Genomic DNA, 18,606 nt, shown 5'->3' on the forward strand with positions numbered 1-18,606 from the left:
AGCTAATATTTGGAACCTACCTAAACCCAAAATACTGAAAGACGTGGAGCATTTGCTTCTTGCTGAATACTGTAACGCTCACCTGATTCCCACGGAGGCGCGGGTCTTGGCAGGAAGGTGTCCGTAACACGAAACGTGATGTGCAGGATTCGGTTGGCTTCTGGGGTCGAACCTCTCCGCACTGTGTGTCGAACTCGAAAGGTGAGGTTTCTGCAGGTGAAATAATATGGGGATTAAAGGTCTGGGTTGTTGAATGTCCCTATCTCTCTCCTCCCAGCTTGTCTGTTGAACCCCCCTCCCAGGTCAACTTGCTCACCTTAGATAGGTGAATGCTGGGCTCTCCATCTGCGTCTAGTGCAGGGTGCCGTTGCCAGTTCCTTCACTGGTGAAACGTTAGCCTCTTGACTTCAGAGGATGAGTACCGTCGTTGTCTGCACGACCGGTAAGTTTCTGGACACCTTTAGTCTTTATAGTCTTTTATGCGTGGCAGTGAAGCGCCTGGAATTGAGCAAGTATGGCAAGTGCTCTTACTGTCTCTTTCTTTGTCTTTGCAGGCGACGATGCAGAAAGAAGAAATCCGGAATCCGCCACGTGCCGGTGAGTGCTGTTGTCTATGCAGGTGAAGATGCAGCGTGAAGAATCCGAAATGCACAGCGTGCCGGTAAGTAGAATAATGCTGTTTATCTTTGTGCAGATGCAGCGTGAAGAATCCGGAATGCACGGCGTGCCGGTAAGTAAAATAGTGCTGTTCGTCTCTGCAGGCGAAGGCGCAGCGTGAGACACGGCCGCTGCCGATGGATCAGGTAAGCATACACTGTGTGTGAAAGTTCGTTCTGCTAACCTGTTGTTTCTGATCTTTTGCAGGTGATGATGTTGCTCGGGTACCGGAATGGTGAGTATAATTCTTGCAGGTTCAGGATCTAAAGAAGAAAAGCTGGAGCAGACTCGGTGAGCGTTCTGCTGCAGATGCAGAATAACGCGAAGCACGTTTCATCAATCGGGTGTGGTTTAAATAGCCTTGGAGTGATGAGGCGTCTCCTTCCACGGCCCCGCCTAGGTAAGAAAAGAGTTCCTGCTTCCAGAAGAGTTCCAGTGGAGTGGTGCTGCCCCACCCAGGTAAGAAAAGTAGTCCCAGTTCACCGAGGACTTTTAAGAGTCTGGCAAGTCAGCAGCATGGTCTGCCGCAGGTAAGTCCACCCAAGCATCTTCACACCAATGATGAGCCCGGCGCTTCCAGTGCCGGGACCGAGGCTTCTGATGAGCCTGGTGCCACCGGCGCCAGGACAAGGTCCAAAAGGTCCCTGTGGGGACCGGCTGGTGCCTAGGATCAGGGTTAGGGGCCTGCTTCCAAGGACGTTGGGCTGATCCTGGCTCCTTGGAAGCAGTGATCATGACAGTGTATCCCCCCTCAAGGCCCCTCCTAAGTGTGTCTTCTCCGGGGGCTTTGGCTTGTCGGGGTGATTCAGATGGAATCTCTTGACCAGACGAGGTGCGTGGATGTGTTCTGAGGGTTCCCAAGACCTTTCCTGGGGACCGTATCCTTTCCAATCAACCAGATAGTATAATTTAGACCTGGAAATTTTGGAGTCTAGGATGTTCTTCACTTCAAATTCGAGTTCTCCGTCTACCAAAACGGGTTCCGGGAGTTCAGTCAATCGGGTTTCTGGTTGTACTGGTTTTAATAAGGAGACATGGAATACTGGATGTATTTTCATATGCGTAGGTAATTCCAATTTGGCAGCCACCGGATTAATTATGGCAGATATGAGGTAGGGCCCAAGGTATCTCGGGATGAAAGTGCGGGGTCCTTTTAAAGGCAGGTGCTTAGTGGATAACCAGACTTGATCTCCTACAGCGTAGTGAGGGGCCTCTTTACGGTGCCGATCGGCTGCCTTTTTGAATTGAGCTTTAGCTCTTTGCAGATGGGCAGTGGCTTCCTTAAAAGCACAGGTGATCTCCGAATGCAAGTGATCCACAGCAGGTGCTTCAATTTCTTGGGGAGGATCCAGGTTGGAGGTTCTAGGATGGTGTCCATATAACAAGAAAAAGGGAGTCTTCCCGGTTCCAGAATGAGTCGAATTGTTGTACGCGTATTCAGCGATCCAAAGAATGTCCTTCCAGGGGTTTTCTGTTTGTTGGAGCATGCAGCGTAGATATTGTTCTAGTGTCTGGTTTGTCCTTTCGGTTTGTCCGTCAGTTTGGGGATGGTGACTGGTCGAGAGTCTTACATCAACTTGGGCTAGACGACAGCAACTGCGCCAGAAGTGGGAGATGAATTGACTTCCCCTATCGGAGACTAAAACCGAAGGGAAACCGTGTAAGCGAACAATGTTTGCCAAGAATTCCCGGGCCAATACTGAGGCTGAAGGCAGACCCTTCAAGGGTATGAAGTGAGCCATTTTCGAGAATAGGTCCACGACTACTAAGATGGTAGTATATCCCAAGCATGGAGGTAAGTCCGTGATAAAATCCATGGACAGGGTATGCCATGGACAGGGAGGGATGTCAAGTGGCTGTAATAGGCCGGCTGGTCTTTGCTTTTGACTTTTATTCTGGGCACACACACCGCAGGAGATTACAAAGTCTCTAATATCCCTTTTCCACGATGGCCACCAGAAATGTCTTTTGATCTTTTCCATGGTTTTGGTGATGCCAGGGTGCCCCTCCATTAGAGAATCATGATAACCGGAGATTACTTGTTTTTGTAGTTTCTCACAGGGCAAGTGCAATCGTCCTCGGAAATATGGTAGGTCTTGATCTACTGAGAAATCTTTTCCCTTTAATTGCCAGTCCTGCAAATCGGTCGGAGTTAGGAGCGATTTCACCGTGGTCTTGATGTCTTCAAAAGATTGAGTGCTGACCAAACCCAAAATCCTTTGTTCTGGGATTATGGGTATTGGATCTGGATTGATCAAATGTTCATCTACTCCCATCCGGGAGAGGGCATCCGCTTTTCCGTTCTTACTGCCTGGTCGATAAGTAATTAGAAAGTCAAATTCTGCTAGAAACAGAGCCCAACGAAGTTGTCTGGAAGACTGAGCTTTGGCTGTCTTTAGGTATTGTAAATTGCGGTGGTCAGTCATTACGGTGACTGTGTGTCTGGCTCCTAGAAGATAATGCCGCCAGGCTTTAAAGGCCGATCTGATGGCCAAAAGTTCCTTGTCTGTAATTGAATAGTTGATCTCAGGAGGCGAAAACTTGCGGGACCAAAAGGCAACCGGATGTAGTTGGTTTGTGACCGAATCTCTTTGTGATAACACTGCTCCCATAGCAAGACTAGAAGCATCCGTTTCCATGATGTAAGGTAGTTCTGGGCGAGGGTGTTTTAAAACAGGTGCAGAAATGAATTTAGCTTTTAGATCTTGAAAAGCTTGTTCCGCTTCAGAAGACCACTCAAAACGTTTGTTCTTTTTCAACAGAGCGGTGATGGGCTGGACTATCCGGGAAAATTCAGGAATGAATCTGCGGTAAAAGTTACCGAATCCTAACATGCTTTGAACTCCTTTTACAGAGGTTGGTGATGGCCACTTGATAATCGCATCAACTTTCTTTGAATCCATATGGACTCCGTTAGGTGACAGTATGAATCCCAGGAACTCGACTTCCGTTGCGTTGAAGACGCATTTCTCAAGCTTAGCAAAAAGACTATGTTGACGCAATCTCTCGAGAACCTTTTTAACATGTCTCTGATGTTCTTCTTCAGATGATGAATAGACGAGGATGTCGTCAATGTAGACAACTACACATACGTCAATGAGTTCTCTGAGGACATCGTTCATAAAATATTGGAAAGCAGCAGGAGCATTACACAGTCCAAAGGGCATCACTTGATATTCGAATAGCCCGTACTTGGTGCGGAAGGCCGTTTTCCATTCATCGCCCTCTTTGATCCGTACCAAGTGGTAGGCTCCTCTGAGATCCAGCTTTGTGTATATACAGGCATCTTTGACTTGGTCCAGGAGTTCAGGGATCAAAGGTAACGGGTATCTGTTTTTAACAGTGATCTGATTCAGGGCGCGGTAATCTATGCAAGTCCTAAGGTCTCCTTCCTTTTTCGGAACGAAGAACAAAGCCGATGAAGCTGGAGATTTTGAAGGACGGATAAACCCGTTAGCTAGGTATTGGTCCAGGTACTGTCTGAGGTGAAGGTTCTCTGGCTCGGTGAGGGCATAGATCCTGCTGCAAGGAGGAGTTGTTCCAGGTATCAGATCTATTTGACAGTCGTAAGACCTATGAGGAGGTAGGGTGTTAGCTTGATCCTTCTGGAAGACGTCTTGGAACTCCTGGTATTCGGGAGGCAATTTGAGAATCTCCTCAGAAGAGATCGTCGCCAGTGAAACATCAGGTCGAGGATAACAAGTGGTAGAACACTCTGGAAACTGAACCGTCTTTGCTCGCCAATCAATCTGAGGGTTGTGCTTCTCTAACCAAGGGATTCCCAGAATGATCTGGAACTGAGGGGCCTTGATTACATCGAACACTATTCTCTCCCGGTGTCCATTATGACTTAACAGCGTCACTTCTTGGGTGGCATGCGTTACTGGTCCAGAGGCTATCTCCGTGCCATCCACAGTAGTGATGACGTCTTTTACTGCCTTAGGGACAAGGGGTAGATTCATCCTTGATACCATTTCACGGTCCACATAGTTACCGATTGCTCCGCTGTCAATGTAAGCTTCAATTGCATGCAAACGATCCGGACGTTCAGGACTAATGAGGACCATGGGTATCACGAAATGCGAGGTCACGGGACAGATCTTAACGCTCGGCAAGAGGACCTCTACTCTTGTCGGGCGAGGTCGTTTCCCTGCTCAGAACTTGTGGTACAGGTATCAGCGGCTCCTACAGTCTTCTTAGCTGGTTTCACGGGACAGTCCCGAAGAAAGTGTCCTGAATTACCGCAATAGAGGCATAATTGCAGCTGCCTTCTTCTTTCCCGCTCTTTCTGGGTTAAAGGTCCTCTCATGCCCCCTATTTGCATGGGTTCCACAGTGTCAGCTCCCTTATTCGAGGTCTGTGGTTTGGAAAACACTCGGGTATCAAATCTGGAACGATCTGCCTTCCTGTTCTGTAGTCTATGGTCTAGTTGGACAACTAAGTCAATATAGTCTGAACATTCTTGTGGAGGATTCACAACCTGCGCTAGCACATCCTTGAGCTCTCCACGCAGGCCTCTGTAGAAAAGCGTTATTCTCTTGTCCTCGGGCCATTGTGTTTCCACAATGAGTCTATTGAAAGAGGCTATATAAGCCAAGAGGTCTTGGTTACCCTGTCGTAATGAGAGAAGTTCATTGTCCAAGGCCTGCCCTTGTGCATGTCTTGCGAACAGTTTCTCCATGCTGGACTGGAAGGCTTGAAAATCGTGTAAAACCGGATCATCCTGGGTGACTAAAGGGATCGACCAATCTGCAGCACTGCCACTGAGATAAGAAAGCACGAAAGCTACCTTGGCCTGGTCCGTTGGGAATGCAGCTGGTCGACATAAAAAATGCAGGCGGCACTGGTTGATGAACACTGCGAATTTCTTTGGATCACCAGCAAAGCGTTCGGGCGGAGCCAAGGGCACATTACCGGGCAGATTGATTTGCACTGGATTTGAAGCTGATGCAGAAGGATAACTCCCTCCTGGAACGGGCAAAGGTGTCTGTCCTGCCTGAGTTTGTAACAACTGCCTAGCAAGGTCCTCTGTTCGCTCCTTAGAAATGATCAGTTCTCTTCTTAGAGAGCTCGTTTCCTGGCGAGCTGCATGTACTTCTGCTCTTAATTCCCCAAGCAACTGGGCTAGTTGATCGGTATCTGAAGTTTCCATTGCGCCTGGGTAGGAGTTTAGTGGTGGGCTTCGCGTTCTGTAACGCTCACCTGATTCCCACGGAGGCGCGGGTCTTGGCAGGAAGGTGTCCGTAACACGAAACGTGATGTGCAGGATTCGGTTGGCTTCTGGGGTCGAACCTCTCCGCAATGTGTGTCGAACTCGAAAGGTGAGGTTTCTGCAGGTGAAATAATATGGGGATTAAAGGTCTGGGTTGTTGAATGTCCCTATCTCTCTCCTCCCAGCTTGTCTGTTGAACCCCCCTCCCAGGTCAACTTGCTCACCTTAGATAGGTGAATGCTGGGCTCTCCATCTGCGTCTAGTGCAGGGTGCCGTTGCCAGTTCCTTCACTGGTGAAACGTTAGCCTCTTGACTTCAGAGGATGAGTACCGTCGTTGTCTGCACGACCGGTAAGTTTCTGGACACCTTTAGTCTTTATAGTCTTTTATGCGTGGCAGTGAAGCGCCTGGAATTGAGCAAGTATGGCAAGTGCTCTTACTGTCTCTTTCTTTGTCTTTGCAGGCGACGATGCAGAAAGAAGAAATCCGGAATCCGCCACGTGCCGGTGAGTGCTGTTGTCTATGCAGGTGAAGATGCAGCGTGAAGAATCCGAAATGCACAGCGTGCCGGTAAGTAGAATAATGCTGTTTATCTTTGTGCAGATGCAGCGTGAAGAATCCGGAATGCACGGCGTGCCGGTAAGTAAAATAGTGCTGTTCGTCTCTGCAGGCGAAGGCGCAGCGTGAGACACGGCCGCTGCCGATGGATCAGGTAAGCATACACTGTGTGTGAAAGTTCGTTCTGCTAACCTGTTGTTTCTGATCTTTTGCAGGTGCTGATGTTGCTCGGGTACCGGAATGGTGAGTATAATTCTTGCAGGTTCAGGATCTAAAGAAGAAAAGCTGGAGCAGACTCGGTGAGCGTTCTGCTGCAGATGCAGAATAACGCGAAGCACGTTTCATCAATCGGGTGTGGTTTAAATAGCCTTGGAGTGATGAGGCGTCTCCTTCCACGGCCACGCCTAGGTAAGAAAAGAGTTCCTGCTTCCAGAAGAGTTCCAGTGGAGTGGTGCTGCCCCACCCAGGTAAGAAAAGTAGTCCCAGTTCACCGAGGACTTTTAAGAGTCTGGCAAGTCAGCAGCATGGTCTGCCACAGGTAAGTCCACCCAAGCATCTTCACACCAATGATGAGCCCGGCGCTTCCAGTGCCGGGACCGAGGCTTCTGATGAGCCTGGTGCCACCGGCGCCAGGACAAGGTCCAAAAGGTCCCTGTGGGGACCGGCTGGTGCCTAGGATCAGGGTTAGGGGCCTGCTTCCAAGGACGTTGGGCTGATCCTGGCTCCTTGGAAGCAGTGATCATGACAGTGTATCCCCCCTCAAGGCCCCTCCTAAGTGTGTCTTCTCCGGGGGCTTTGGCTTGTCGGGGTGATTCAGATGGAATCTCTTGACCAGACGAGGTGCGTGGATGTGTTCTGAGGGTTCCCAAGACCTTTCCTGGGGACCGTATCCTTTCCAATCAACCAGATAGTATAATTTAGACCTGGAAATTTTGGAGTCTAGGATGTTCTTCACTTCAAATTCGAGTTCTCCGTCTACCAAAACGGGTTCCGGGAGTTCAGTCAATCGGGTTTCTGGTTGTACTGGTTTTAATAAGGAGACATGGAATACTGGATGTATTTTCATATGCGTAGGTAATTCCAATTTGGCAGCCACCGGATTAATTATGGCAGATATGAGGTAGGGCCCAAGGTATCTCGGGATGAAAGTGCGGGGTCCTTTTAAAGGCAGGTGCTTAGTGGATAACCAGACTTGATCTCCTACAGCGTAGTGAGGGGCCTCTTTACGGTGCCGATCGGCTGCCTTTTTGAATTGAGCTTTAGCTCTTTGCAGATGGGCAGTGGCTTCCTTAAAAGCACAGGTGATCTCCGAATGCAAGTGATCCACAGCAGGTGCTTCAATTTCTTGGGGAGGATCCAGGTTGGAGGTTCTAGGATGGTGTCCATATAACAAGAAAAAGGGAGTCTTCCCGGTTCCAGAATGAGTCGAATTGTTGTACGCGTATTCAGCGATCCAAAGAATGTCCTTCCAGGGGTTTTCTGTTTGTTGGAGCATGCAGCGTAGATATTGTTCTAGTGTCTGGTTTGTCCTTTCGGTTTGTCCGTCAGTTTGGGGATGGTGACTGGTCGAGAGTCTTACATCAACTTGGGCTAGACGACAGCAACTGCGCCAGAAGTGGGAGATGAATTGACTTCCCCTATCGGAGACTAAAACCGAAGGGAAACCGTGTAAGCGAACAATGTTTGCCAAGAATTCCCGGGCCAATACTGAGGCTGAAGGCAGACCCTTCAAGGGTATGAAGTGAGCCATTTTCGAGAATAGGTCCACGACTACTAAGATGGTAGTATATCCCAAGCATGGAGGTAAGTCCGTGATAAAATCCATGGACAGGGTATGCCATGGACAGGGAGGGATGTCAAGTGGCTGTAATAGGCCGGCTGGTCTTTGCTTTTGACTTTTATTCTGGGCACACACACCGCAGGAGATTACAAAGTCTCTAATATCCCTTTTCCACGATGGCCACCAGAAATGTCTTTTGATCTTTTCCATGGTTTTGGTGATGCCAGGGTGCCCCTCCATTAGAGAATCATGATAACCGGAGATTACTTGTTTTTGTAGTTTCTCACAGGGCAAGTGCAATCGTCCTCGGAAATATGGTAGGTCTTGATCTACTGAGAAATCTTTTCCCTTTAATTGCCAGTCCTGCAAATCGGTCGGAGTTAGGAGCGATTTCACCGTGGTCTTGATGTCTTCAAAAGATTGAGTGCTGACCAAACCCAAAATCCTTTGTTCTGGGATTATGGGTATTGGATCTGGATTGATCAAATGTTCATCTACTCCCATCCGGGAGAGGGCATCCGCTTTTCCGTTCTTACTGCCTGGTCGATAAGTAATTAGAAAGTCAAATTCTGCTAGAAACAGAGCCCAACGAAGTTGTCTGGAAGACTGAGCTTTGGCTGTCTTTAGGTATTGTAAATTGCGGTGGTCAGTCATTACGGTGACTGTGTGTCTGGCTCCTAGAAGATAATGCCGCCAGGCTTTAAAGGCCGATCTGATGGCCAAAAGTTCCTTGTCTGTAATTGAATAGTTGATCTCAGGAGGCGAAAACTTGCGGGACCAAAAGGCAACCGGATGTAGTTGGTTTGTGACCGAATCTCTTTGTGATAACACTGCTCCCATAGCAAGACTAGAAGCATCCGTTTCCATGATGTAAGGTAGTTCTGGGCGAGGGTGTTTTAAAACAGGTGCAGAAATGAATTTAGCTTTTAGATCTTGAAAAGCTTGTTCCGCTTCAGAAGACCACTCAAAACGTTTGTTCTTTTTCAACAGAGCGGTGATGGGCTGGACTATCCGGGAAAATTCAGGAATGAATCTGCGGTAAAAGTTAGCGAATCCTAACATGCTTTGAACTCCTTTTACAGAGGTTGGTGATGGCCACTTGATAATCGCATCAACTTTCTTTGAATCCATATGGACTCCGTTAGGTGACAGTATGAATCCCAGGAACTCGACTTCCGTTGCGTTGAAGACGCATTTCTCAAGCTTAGCAAAAAGACTATGTTGACGCAATCTCTCGAGAACCTTTTTAACATGTCTCTGATGTTCTTCTTCAGATGATGAATAGACGAGGATGTCGTCAATGTAGACAACTACACATACGTCAATGAGTTCTCTGAGGACATCGTTCATAAAATATTGGAAAGCAGCAGGAGCATTACACAGTCCAAAGGGCATCACTTGATATTCGAATAGCCCGTACTTGGTGCGGAAGGCCGTTTTCCATTCATCGCCCTCTTTGATCCGTACCAAGTGGTAGGCTCCTCTGAGATCCAGCTTTGTGTATATACAGGCATCTTTGACTTGGTCCAGGAGTTCAGGGATCAAAGGTAACGGGTATCTGTTTTTAACAGTGATCTGATTCAGGGCGCGGTAATCTATGCAAGTCCTAAGGTCTCCTTCCTTTTTCGGAACGAAGAACAAAGCCGATGAAGCTGGAGATTTTGAAGGACGGATAAACCCGTTAGCTAGGTATTGGTCCAGGTACTGTCTGAGGTGAAGGTTCTCTGGCTCGGTGAGGGCATAGATCCTGCTGCAAGGAGGAGTTGTTCCAGGTATCAGATCTATTTGACAGTCGTAAGACCTATGAGGAGGTAGGGTGTTAGCTTGATCCTTCTGGAAGACGTCTTGGAACTCCTGGTATTCGGGAGGCAATTTGAGAATCTCCTCAGAAGAGATCGTCGCCAGTGAAACATCAGGTCGAGGATAACAAGTGGTAGAACACTCTGGAAACTGAACCGTCTTTGCTCGCCAATCAATCTGAGGGTTGTGCTTCTCTAACCAAGGGATTCCCAGAATGATCTGGAACTGAGGGGCCTTGATTACATCGAACACTATTCTCTCCCGGTGTCCATTATGACTTAACAGCGTCACTTCTTGGGTGGCATGCGTTACTGGTCCAGAGGCTATCTCCGTGCCATCCACAGTAGTGATGACGTCTTTTACTGCCTTAGGGACAAGGGGTAGATTCATCCTTGATACCATTTCACGGTCCACATAGTTACCGATTGCTCCGCTGTCAATGTAAGCTTCAATTGCATGCAAACGATCCGGACGTTCAGGACTAATGAGGACCATGGGTATCACGAAATGCGAGGTCACGGGACAGATCTTAACGCTCGGCAAGAGGACCTCTACTCTTGTCGGGCGAGGTCGTTTCCCTGCTCAGAACTTGTGGTACAGGTATCAGCGGCTCCTACAGTCTTCTTAGCTGGTTTCACGGGACAGTCCCGAAGAAAGTGTCCTGAATTACCGCAATAGAGGCATAATTGCAGCTGCCTTCTTCTTTCCCGCTCTTTCTGGGTTAAAGGTCCTCTCATGCCCCCTATTTGCATGGGTTCCACAGTGTCAGCTCCCTTATTCGAGGTCTGTGGTTTGGAAAACACTCGGGTATCAAATCTGGAACGATCTGCCTTCCTGTTCTGTAGTCTATGGTCTAGTTGGACAACTAAGTCAATATAGTCTGAACATTCTTGTGGAGGATTCACAACCTGCGCTAGCACATCCTTGAGCTCTCCACGCAGGCCTCTGTAGAAAAGCGTTATTCTCTTGTCCTCGGGCCATTGTGTTTCCACAATGAGTCTATTGAAAGAGGCTATATAAGCCAAGAGGTCTTGGTTACCCTGTCGTAATGAGAGAAGTTCATTGTCCAAGGCCTGCCCTTGTGCATGTCTTGCGAACAGTTTCTCCATGCTGGACTGGAAGGCTTGAAAATCGTGTAAAACCGGATCATCCTGGGTGACTAAAGGGATCGACCAATCTGCAGCACTGCCACTGAGATAAGAAAGCACGAAAGCTACCTTGGCCTGGTCCGTTGGGAATGCAGCTGGTCGACATAAAAAATGCAGGCGGCACTGGTTGATGAACACTGCGAATTTCTTTGGATCACCAGCAAAGCGTTCGGGCGGAGCCAAGGGCACATTACCGGGCAGATTGATTTGCACTGGATTTGAAGCTGATGCAGAAGGATAACTCCCTCCTGGAACGGGCAAAGGTGTCTGTCCTGCCTGAGTTTGTAACAACTGCCTAGCAAGGTCCTCTGTTCGCTCCTTAGAAATGATCAGTTCTCTTCTTAGAGAGCTCGTTTCCTGGCGAGCTGCATGTACTTCTGCTCTTAATTCCCCAAGCAACTGGGCTAGTTGATCGGTATCTGAAGTTTCCATTGCGCCTGGGTAGGAGTTTAGTGGTGGGCTTCGCGTTCTGTAACGCTCACCTGATTCCCACGGAGGCGCGGGTCTTGGCAGGAAGGTGTCCGTAACACGAAACGTGATGTGCAGGATTCGGTTGGCTTCTGGGGTCGAACCTCTCCGCACTGTGTGTCGAACTCGAAAGGTGAGGTTTCTGCAGGTGAAATAATATGGGGATTAAAGGTCTGGGTTGTTGAATGTCCCTATCTCTCTCCTCCCAGCTTGTCTGTTGAACCCCCCTCCCAGGTCAACTTGCTCACCTTAGATAGGTGAATGCTGGGCTCTCCATCTGCGTCTAGTGCAGGGTGCCGTTGCCAGTTCCTTCACTGGTGAAACGTTAGCCTCTTGACTTCAGAGGATGAGTACCGTCGTTGTCTGCACGACTGGTAAGTTTCTGGACACCTTTAGTCTTTATAGTCTTTTATGCGTGGCAGTGAAGCGCCTGGAATTGAGCAAGTATGGCAAGTGCTCTTACTGTCTCTTTCTTTGTCTTTGCAGGCGACGATGCAGAAAGAAGAAATCCGGAATCCGCCACGTGCCGGTGAGTGCTGTTGTCTATGCAGGTGAAGATGCAGCGTGAAGAATCCGAAATGCACAGCGTGCCGGTAAGTAGAATAATGCTGTTTATCTTTGTGCAGATGCAGCGTGAAGAATCCGGAATGCACGGCGTGCCGGTAAGTAAAATAGTGCTGTTCGTCTCTGCAGGCGAAGGCGCAGCGTGAGACACGGCCGCTGCCGATGGATCAGGTAAGCATACACTGTGTGTGAAAGTTCGTTCTGCTAACCTGTTGTTTCTGATCTTTTGCAGGTGCTGATGTTGCTCGGGTACCGGAATGGTGAGTATAATTCTTGCAGGTTCAGGATCTAAAGAAGAAAAGCTGGAGCAGACTCGGTGAGCGTTCTGCTGCAGATGCAGAATAACGCGAAGCACGTTTCATCAATCGGGTGTGGTTTAAATAGCCTTGGAGTGATGAGGCAGCTCCTTCCACGGACCCGCCTAGGTAAGAAAAGAGTTCCTGCTTCCAGAAGAGTTCCAGTGGAGTGGTGCTGCCCCACCCAGGTAAGAAAAGTAGTCCCAGTTCACCGAGGACTTTTAAGAGTCTGGCAAGTCAGCAGCATGGTCTGCCGCAGGTAAGTCCACCCAAGCATCTTCACACCAATGATGAGCCCGGCGCTTCCAGTGCCGGGACCGAGGCTTCTGATGAGCCTGGTGCCACCGGCGCCAGGACAAGGTCCAAAAGGTCCCTGTGGGGACCGGCTGGTGCCTAGGATCAGGGTTAGGGGCCTGCTTCCAAGGACGTTGGGCTGATCCTGGCTCCTTGGAAGCAGTGATCATGACAAATACTGTGACCAGTTAACTCAAAACAAGTGCGAGAAGCCCTCCCAGTTAAATACGAGGGGCCAGGTCATTGACTTCGACCTGGGGACTGGGTGCTAACAAAAGCTTTTGAAAGAGCATCCTGTCTCGCACCGCACTGGAGAGGACCGTTCCAGGTCCTGTTGGCCACACAGACCATTGTACGAGTAGCAGGAAAGCGACACTGGGTACAAGCGACGCACGTCAAGAAAATACCTTTTCCTTTGCCACTCGATGAAGAAAAAAAGAAGGAAACTGTTTGTTCTGCTTCGCATGATAAGCCTGTCTTGAACAACACCAAAGGTGTCTCAGAGATTCTTCCTGAGCCCGTGGAGTCTGGGGAGACTGTTGCTTTGTCTTTGTATTCTTCTTTGGATCTTTCTGCACCCTTGAGCAATCTTGCTTCTGTTTCACCACTTTCATCAGGGAGCAACGACACTCTGATCACAGATCACACCTTACCTGGAGTCTTGAGATACGATCTGCATCCATGGCACTAGACTTACAGCACAGCACGGCTGTGCCCATGATGAATCACTGTTGAGCCAGTCCCCTGCCACTCTCTCACTGAAACATAAGTAAGTGGCCGGGACCGGCAAAATTACCTTCGAGCAAGATAAGCCACATGGTCAGGAGATCACCAACGGACGAACTGAAAGAGTCTGTCGCAGAAACATTTTGAAATGAACTTTGAGGGACAATGCCCGTCGCTAAATCTACTCGTACGAAGCAACCGATCGGTCTTGTGGCTAACAAAGACATTGAGCATCAAAAATCATGGTCCTTGAGGACTTACTGTTTTCTTCTAATAATATTAACTGGTCGAACAGTTGTATTTCCATTTGGGTTTTGGTATATTGAGGGGGTGCGTCCACTTGAGACTTTGTTACCTACCAAGAGTGTTCCCACTATGTCGTCACCTTTCGTGCATCTGCACACTCTACCTTCTAGGGATTACCAACACAGACAGAGTTACCACAATAATACACTTCTATTAATTATGAACGCAACCCATGCGATTCTAAACAGAACGAATTGCTGGATATGTTCGCATTTGCCACAGCATGGGGAAAAAGGGTTGGGCTGGTATATTCATCCTCTTCCTTTGACTACTGCAATTTAGGCCTCTCTAGGGGCACTACTCTTTGGTCGTTGGAATGAAAGCATCTCTGGGAACTTCGATGGGACTAATTTGAATGAATTTGAAAGACGAGTCCTGACGTCTCTGGGATGTTCCCTTTTTGCAAATAGTAGCAAACTCAATGTTGCTTCTATTAGGCCTTCCGATAGACTTTCTAGACCTTTCCAATCATTGATTTCTTTCAGGATGGTTCCCGTAGGCAACCGGGATGCCATGCCTCCTTCTTACACTACCAATCATAGCCCCCAACTCTTTTTCCTTCTGCATACAAAGGGATGGTTCTCAGTCAATGGGTACTTTTGAGGGTTGTACCAATATTGCGAATCTGACTACTGAGGACAGACCTTTGTATGTACGCAATCCCATTTATTTTGTCCGTGGCAATGAAGCTTATCCTTGGCTACCTAGAGATTGGCAGGGTACTTGTTATTTGGATATCTTGCTACCAGGGGTATTTGTAGCCAGTACCTCTGAGGTCTCTAGAGCTCGTCCAAGGTGGGACAAGAATGGTGATACTCCTTCACGGGTTATGGGTGATGTAGCGAAATCCTTGGTGCCATTTCGGGGACAGATCATGAACTCCGAGGATATTAGGAGACTGGCAAGAGTATAGGAAAGAACCATCAACAGAACCACCGATACACTATACAATATGACGTTGGAACAGAAAGCAATTAGATTAGTGGCTCTACAGAACAGGATGTTGTTAGACATCATCCTAGCTGAGTGTGATGGAGTATGTAAATTGGTGGGATCTGCTTGGTGTGTTTTTGTGCCTGACTCCTCCCCTACCTTATTCAAGGCAATACAAAATCTGCACATTCTAAGTACGGAAGTACATGTTCCCGAGGGAAATTGGGATCTTAGTGCTTGGTTCTGGACTTTTTACGGTCTTGGGGATGGAAGCTCTTTTCAGTCTTAGTGGTAATCCTTGGTATTCTATTGTTCTGTTGTTGTTCCATACAATGGCCCTCATTACGACCCTTGCGGAAATCGGAAAACGATGGCGGAAATGCAATACCGCCATCGAATAGCGCTCGGTGCGACTATGACCCGTCACCGCAAAGTACGAAGCCATTAGCGACACCGTAGTGAACGCCAACGCTAACTGCACCAAGCACGCGCGCGCGCGCCATGCGAAACCGCAAACACCACCATGGCGCAACGGTACGCCAATTCCGACCCTAGCGGACATGTACCTAACGCCATCAGGCATGGCGTAATGTACCATTCCGCCATGGTGAGAAGTACGGCATCGCGAATCAACCGTAAACGGCCCCACTGAGTGCCTGTACACCGCTCCCTGCCCACAAAGTACAACTCCCCGTAGGTGCAATGAAGCCACAATGCAACCATTGAAATGCACAAGTCACCCATGCATGGCAACGAACAAAAGAAACACAAGAGGGGCCAATGGGAGCTGCAGGGCACAGATGGCACGAACACAGAAGCCATCCCAATGGACATGACCACAGTCCCCCACCAAGAAACGCACGCAAACACAGGCACCTGTGACCAGCCATATTCCGAGAATCACATCATTCCACCAGTCCACCTGGCTGACCGGCATCTGTTACACAAAACCCAATCCCCCGCCCCTGAGCATGACAACATTCAAACTGTCATATTGGCAGCCCCCATCCCTGACCTCACGGGCTTAGTAGGCAAACGCGCCCAGTACAGTACCACGCAACTAAACTCCGAAGCTGGAACCCAATGCAGATCTCCTCACAATACATCGCCCCCCAAATAGGCATATGCCACATCACTTGCAAAGAAAAACGCTACACGGGCCAAATCAGAATAGAAATTTAATGCACATCAAAGTCACCAAGCCCATACAGCCATCAGGCCATGAACTCCTAAACACCAATCACCATTGTGGGCTGCATCCGCAAGAAATGACCAGCCACTACTTGTGTGTCGTCCTGTTCCCTCATGGTACACAGAGCCACATTCACGTACGAAAAGGCAACATGGAAGCGCACAGAACCGCAGGGCCGTCCCAATGGGGAGGCACTAGTCCAGCCGAAAGGCCGAAATGTTGCTCCGAGCCACCAGTACAGCGTAAGGGCATGTGGGCCATTGGCGATCGTCCCATAAGATCGTAATGCTGCTCCACTGATTAACACGAAGCAGCAGGTGTCGGGAGTAAAACCCATCTGCAGGAGTGGCATACAGATGGCAGTGGCAAAAGGGGAGGAGATACCTGTCAACCAAAAGAAAAGAAAAAGAACAGAATGGCCATCAGAACTACATTCCAACAACTCACTTCAATGATCACACGAAATCCACAGCCATATGCATGCTAGCCCACTCCAAAGGATCATCACCACCCCAAAACCACTTGCGACTCCTAACCATCTATATCGAGGTGCAAACACCATCACAAACGAGTGTACCTGTGCATGCGTCTGTCAAAACAGAATCCATCAGATGGGAATGTTAATGTGCATGGACACAAGTGTCTGAGGGCGTGTCGAGACAGGGAGGGCTCAACAAGGCCAGATAGACGATGGTCCCACCATGGCAGCCCTGCATCACATAGCGTAGGGGAGGCGGATAGATCCCAAGAAGCCCTGTACATGGCAAACTCTGCATCAAATCACCTGCCCATGCATCCATTCATCATTCCCTCATCCCGGAATCAAAACGCCTGAATAATTACTCACATAACATTAGAAACATCCATTGAGTCTGTGCGTTATGCAGCCTGCAAAATCCACAGTGCCCCAGCCCGTAATTCCAGTGTTGTGAAGTAACATGTATCTGGGAACGGCCCGCCTCATCGCCCACGTAGCAATTGCGCATCCCAAACTATTCATATCAATCATTGCTTCCTCGCCATGGGCCCTGTCTCAAGGACATTGAACAACAGAACGTTATATTTGCAGTCAGACCTGTGGGCATCTCCTCGCCGCTAGCTGGAAACCGAAAGCGCCGCCCTTGGAATTCCACATTTGCAACATCACGCCGAAAAGGCATCTGTGGCCGTTTGAAATCACTAATTATTCCATCGAGTGCGGCTGTGTGTGAAAATGGCAACTGCCTTCACCCACAAATGGGACGCCCCGCCCGTCATTGCAACTCGGTAAAGTGATGCATGAGGGCCCACCGTTACTCGAGTACTACGTTCCACTGACCCTTCACAAGTCTGTTCGCGACTGCACAGATAGTATGTGCAACAATGGGACCACAGCAGAATGAACATGTCAACCAATGTTACACGGCCATCGGGTACAAATACATGATTGCAATAGCAAGATGCCATTCCCAGATTTGCAGCGTTGTGCGCGGGACGTGCTCGGCCAAAGGGGAGAGCAGCTTGCACAGGTGGAATTAATCACCACAGGTGGAGGCCATACAGCCTGAAAACACATAAATTGCACAGCCAGTCTCCTCCCACAACCACACCGAAATGCTACCGGCAGGACTCGCGATGTTGGCCCTGGGGGACCTGATAGCACTGCAAGTACTCCAACTCCAAGAAGAAGACGAACACCAACTACAACCGGCCGCACGAAGGAGACGCAGGAGGAGGAGGAGGGCAAGGCAGGGCCAGCAAGGGCCGCCAGCACAGCCACTACCACCACGCAGGCAGCCCGCAATCACACGCCTCCGAGCACATCCGTTCAACCTCACTGATGAGCAGATCCACACCCTCTACCGTCTGGACCGGGACACCATAGCCGCCATTGTGGACATGACACAGGCTGACCTTGTCAGCATGATAGATAGCCCAACCGCCATCCCACCCCTACTGAAGGTGGTGTCTGTACTCCACTTCCTGGCCACAGGCACCTACCAGCACACAGTCGGACAGTTGCATGGCATTTCTCAGCCACTGTTCTCACGGACACTATTGCAAGTGCTCGATGCCCTCCTGCAGCACGCAGACGACTACATCTCTCTACCACGCTCGGAGCAGGAAATTACCAACACAAAAGTGGGATTCCATGCACTTGCCGGCATACCGGGTTGCATTGGTGCCATCGACTGCACCCATGTGGAATTGGTCGTCCCACATGCAATGGAGGCCCAGTACCGCAACAGAAAACAATTTCATTCCCTGAATGTACAAATGGTGTGTGACTCCAACAGGATCATTACACATTGTTGTGCCCGATTCCCTGGATCTACCCATGATTCTATGGTCTTGAGGAACTCTACAATACCACGCTACATGGAGCGACACGCAGGGAACAGATCCTGGCTACTCGGTGAGTCTCATTACATGCATGATTATGTGGGGAATGTGATTTGGCAATGACCTGGCAGGAAGGGGGGGGGTGTGCGTACGTAGCAATGGCATTCCACATCATAGGTTTCTCGTCCACATACAGGTGATGCTGGATATCCACTGAAGAGATGGCTCCTCACACCAGTCCGGAACCCACGGGACCAGCATGAGGAGGACTACAACCATGCCCACTCACGTACCCGTGTAGTCATTGAACAGGCATTCGGCCTACTGAAGACTCGTTTCCGCTGCCTCAGC

At 49.2% G+C, this 18,606-nt stretch overlaps 1 protein-coding gene across 1 annotated transcript in view; it reads right to left on the reverse strand.

Annotated features, from left to right (window-relative positions):
• Nucleotides 1–2,462: 2,462 nt before the first annotated feature.
• The window catches only part of LOC138554921 (uncharacterized), a gene marked incomplete at its 3' end in the record, with an annotated part of 30,985 nt that continues 14,841 nt past the window's right edge, over nucleotides 2,463–18,606 (reverse strand). The window contains exons 5-6 of the mRNA XM_069642601.1: nucleotides 8,240–9,913; nucleotides 2,463–4,487 (exon numbers count right to left, since the gene is read on the reverse strand). Coding sequence (XP_069498702.1) covers nucleotides 2,463–4,487; nucleotides 8,240–9,913 — 3,699 coding nt within the window. The remainder of the gene's footprint in view (nucleotides 4,488–8,239; nucleotides 9,914–18,606) is intronic.

This window comes from Ambystoma mexicanum, chromosome 1q, assembly GCF_040938575.1.
Source record: "Ambystoma mexicanum isolate Mex_15411 chromosome 1q, UKY_AmexF1_1, whole genome shotgun sequence".
Lineage (NCBI taxonomy): Eukaryota > Metazoa > Chordata > Amphibia > Caudata > Ambystomatidae > Ambystoma > Ambystoma mexicanum.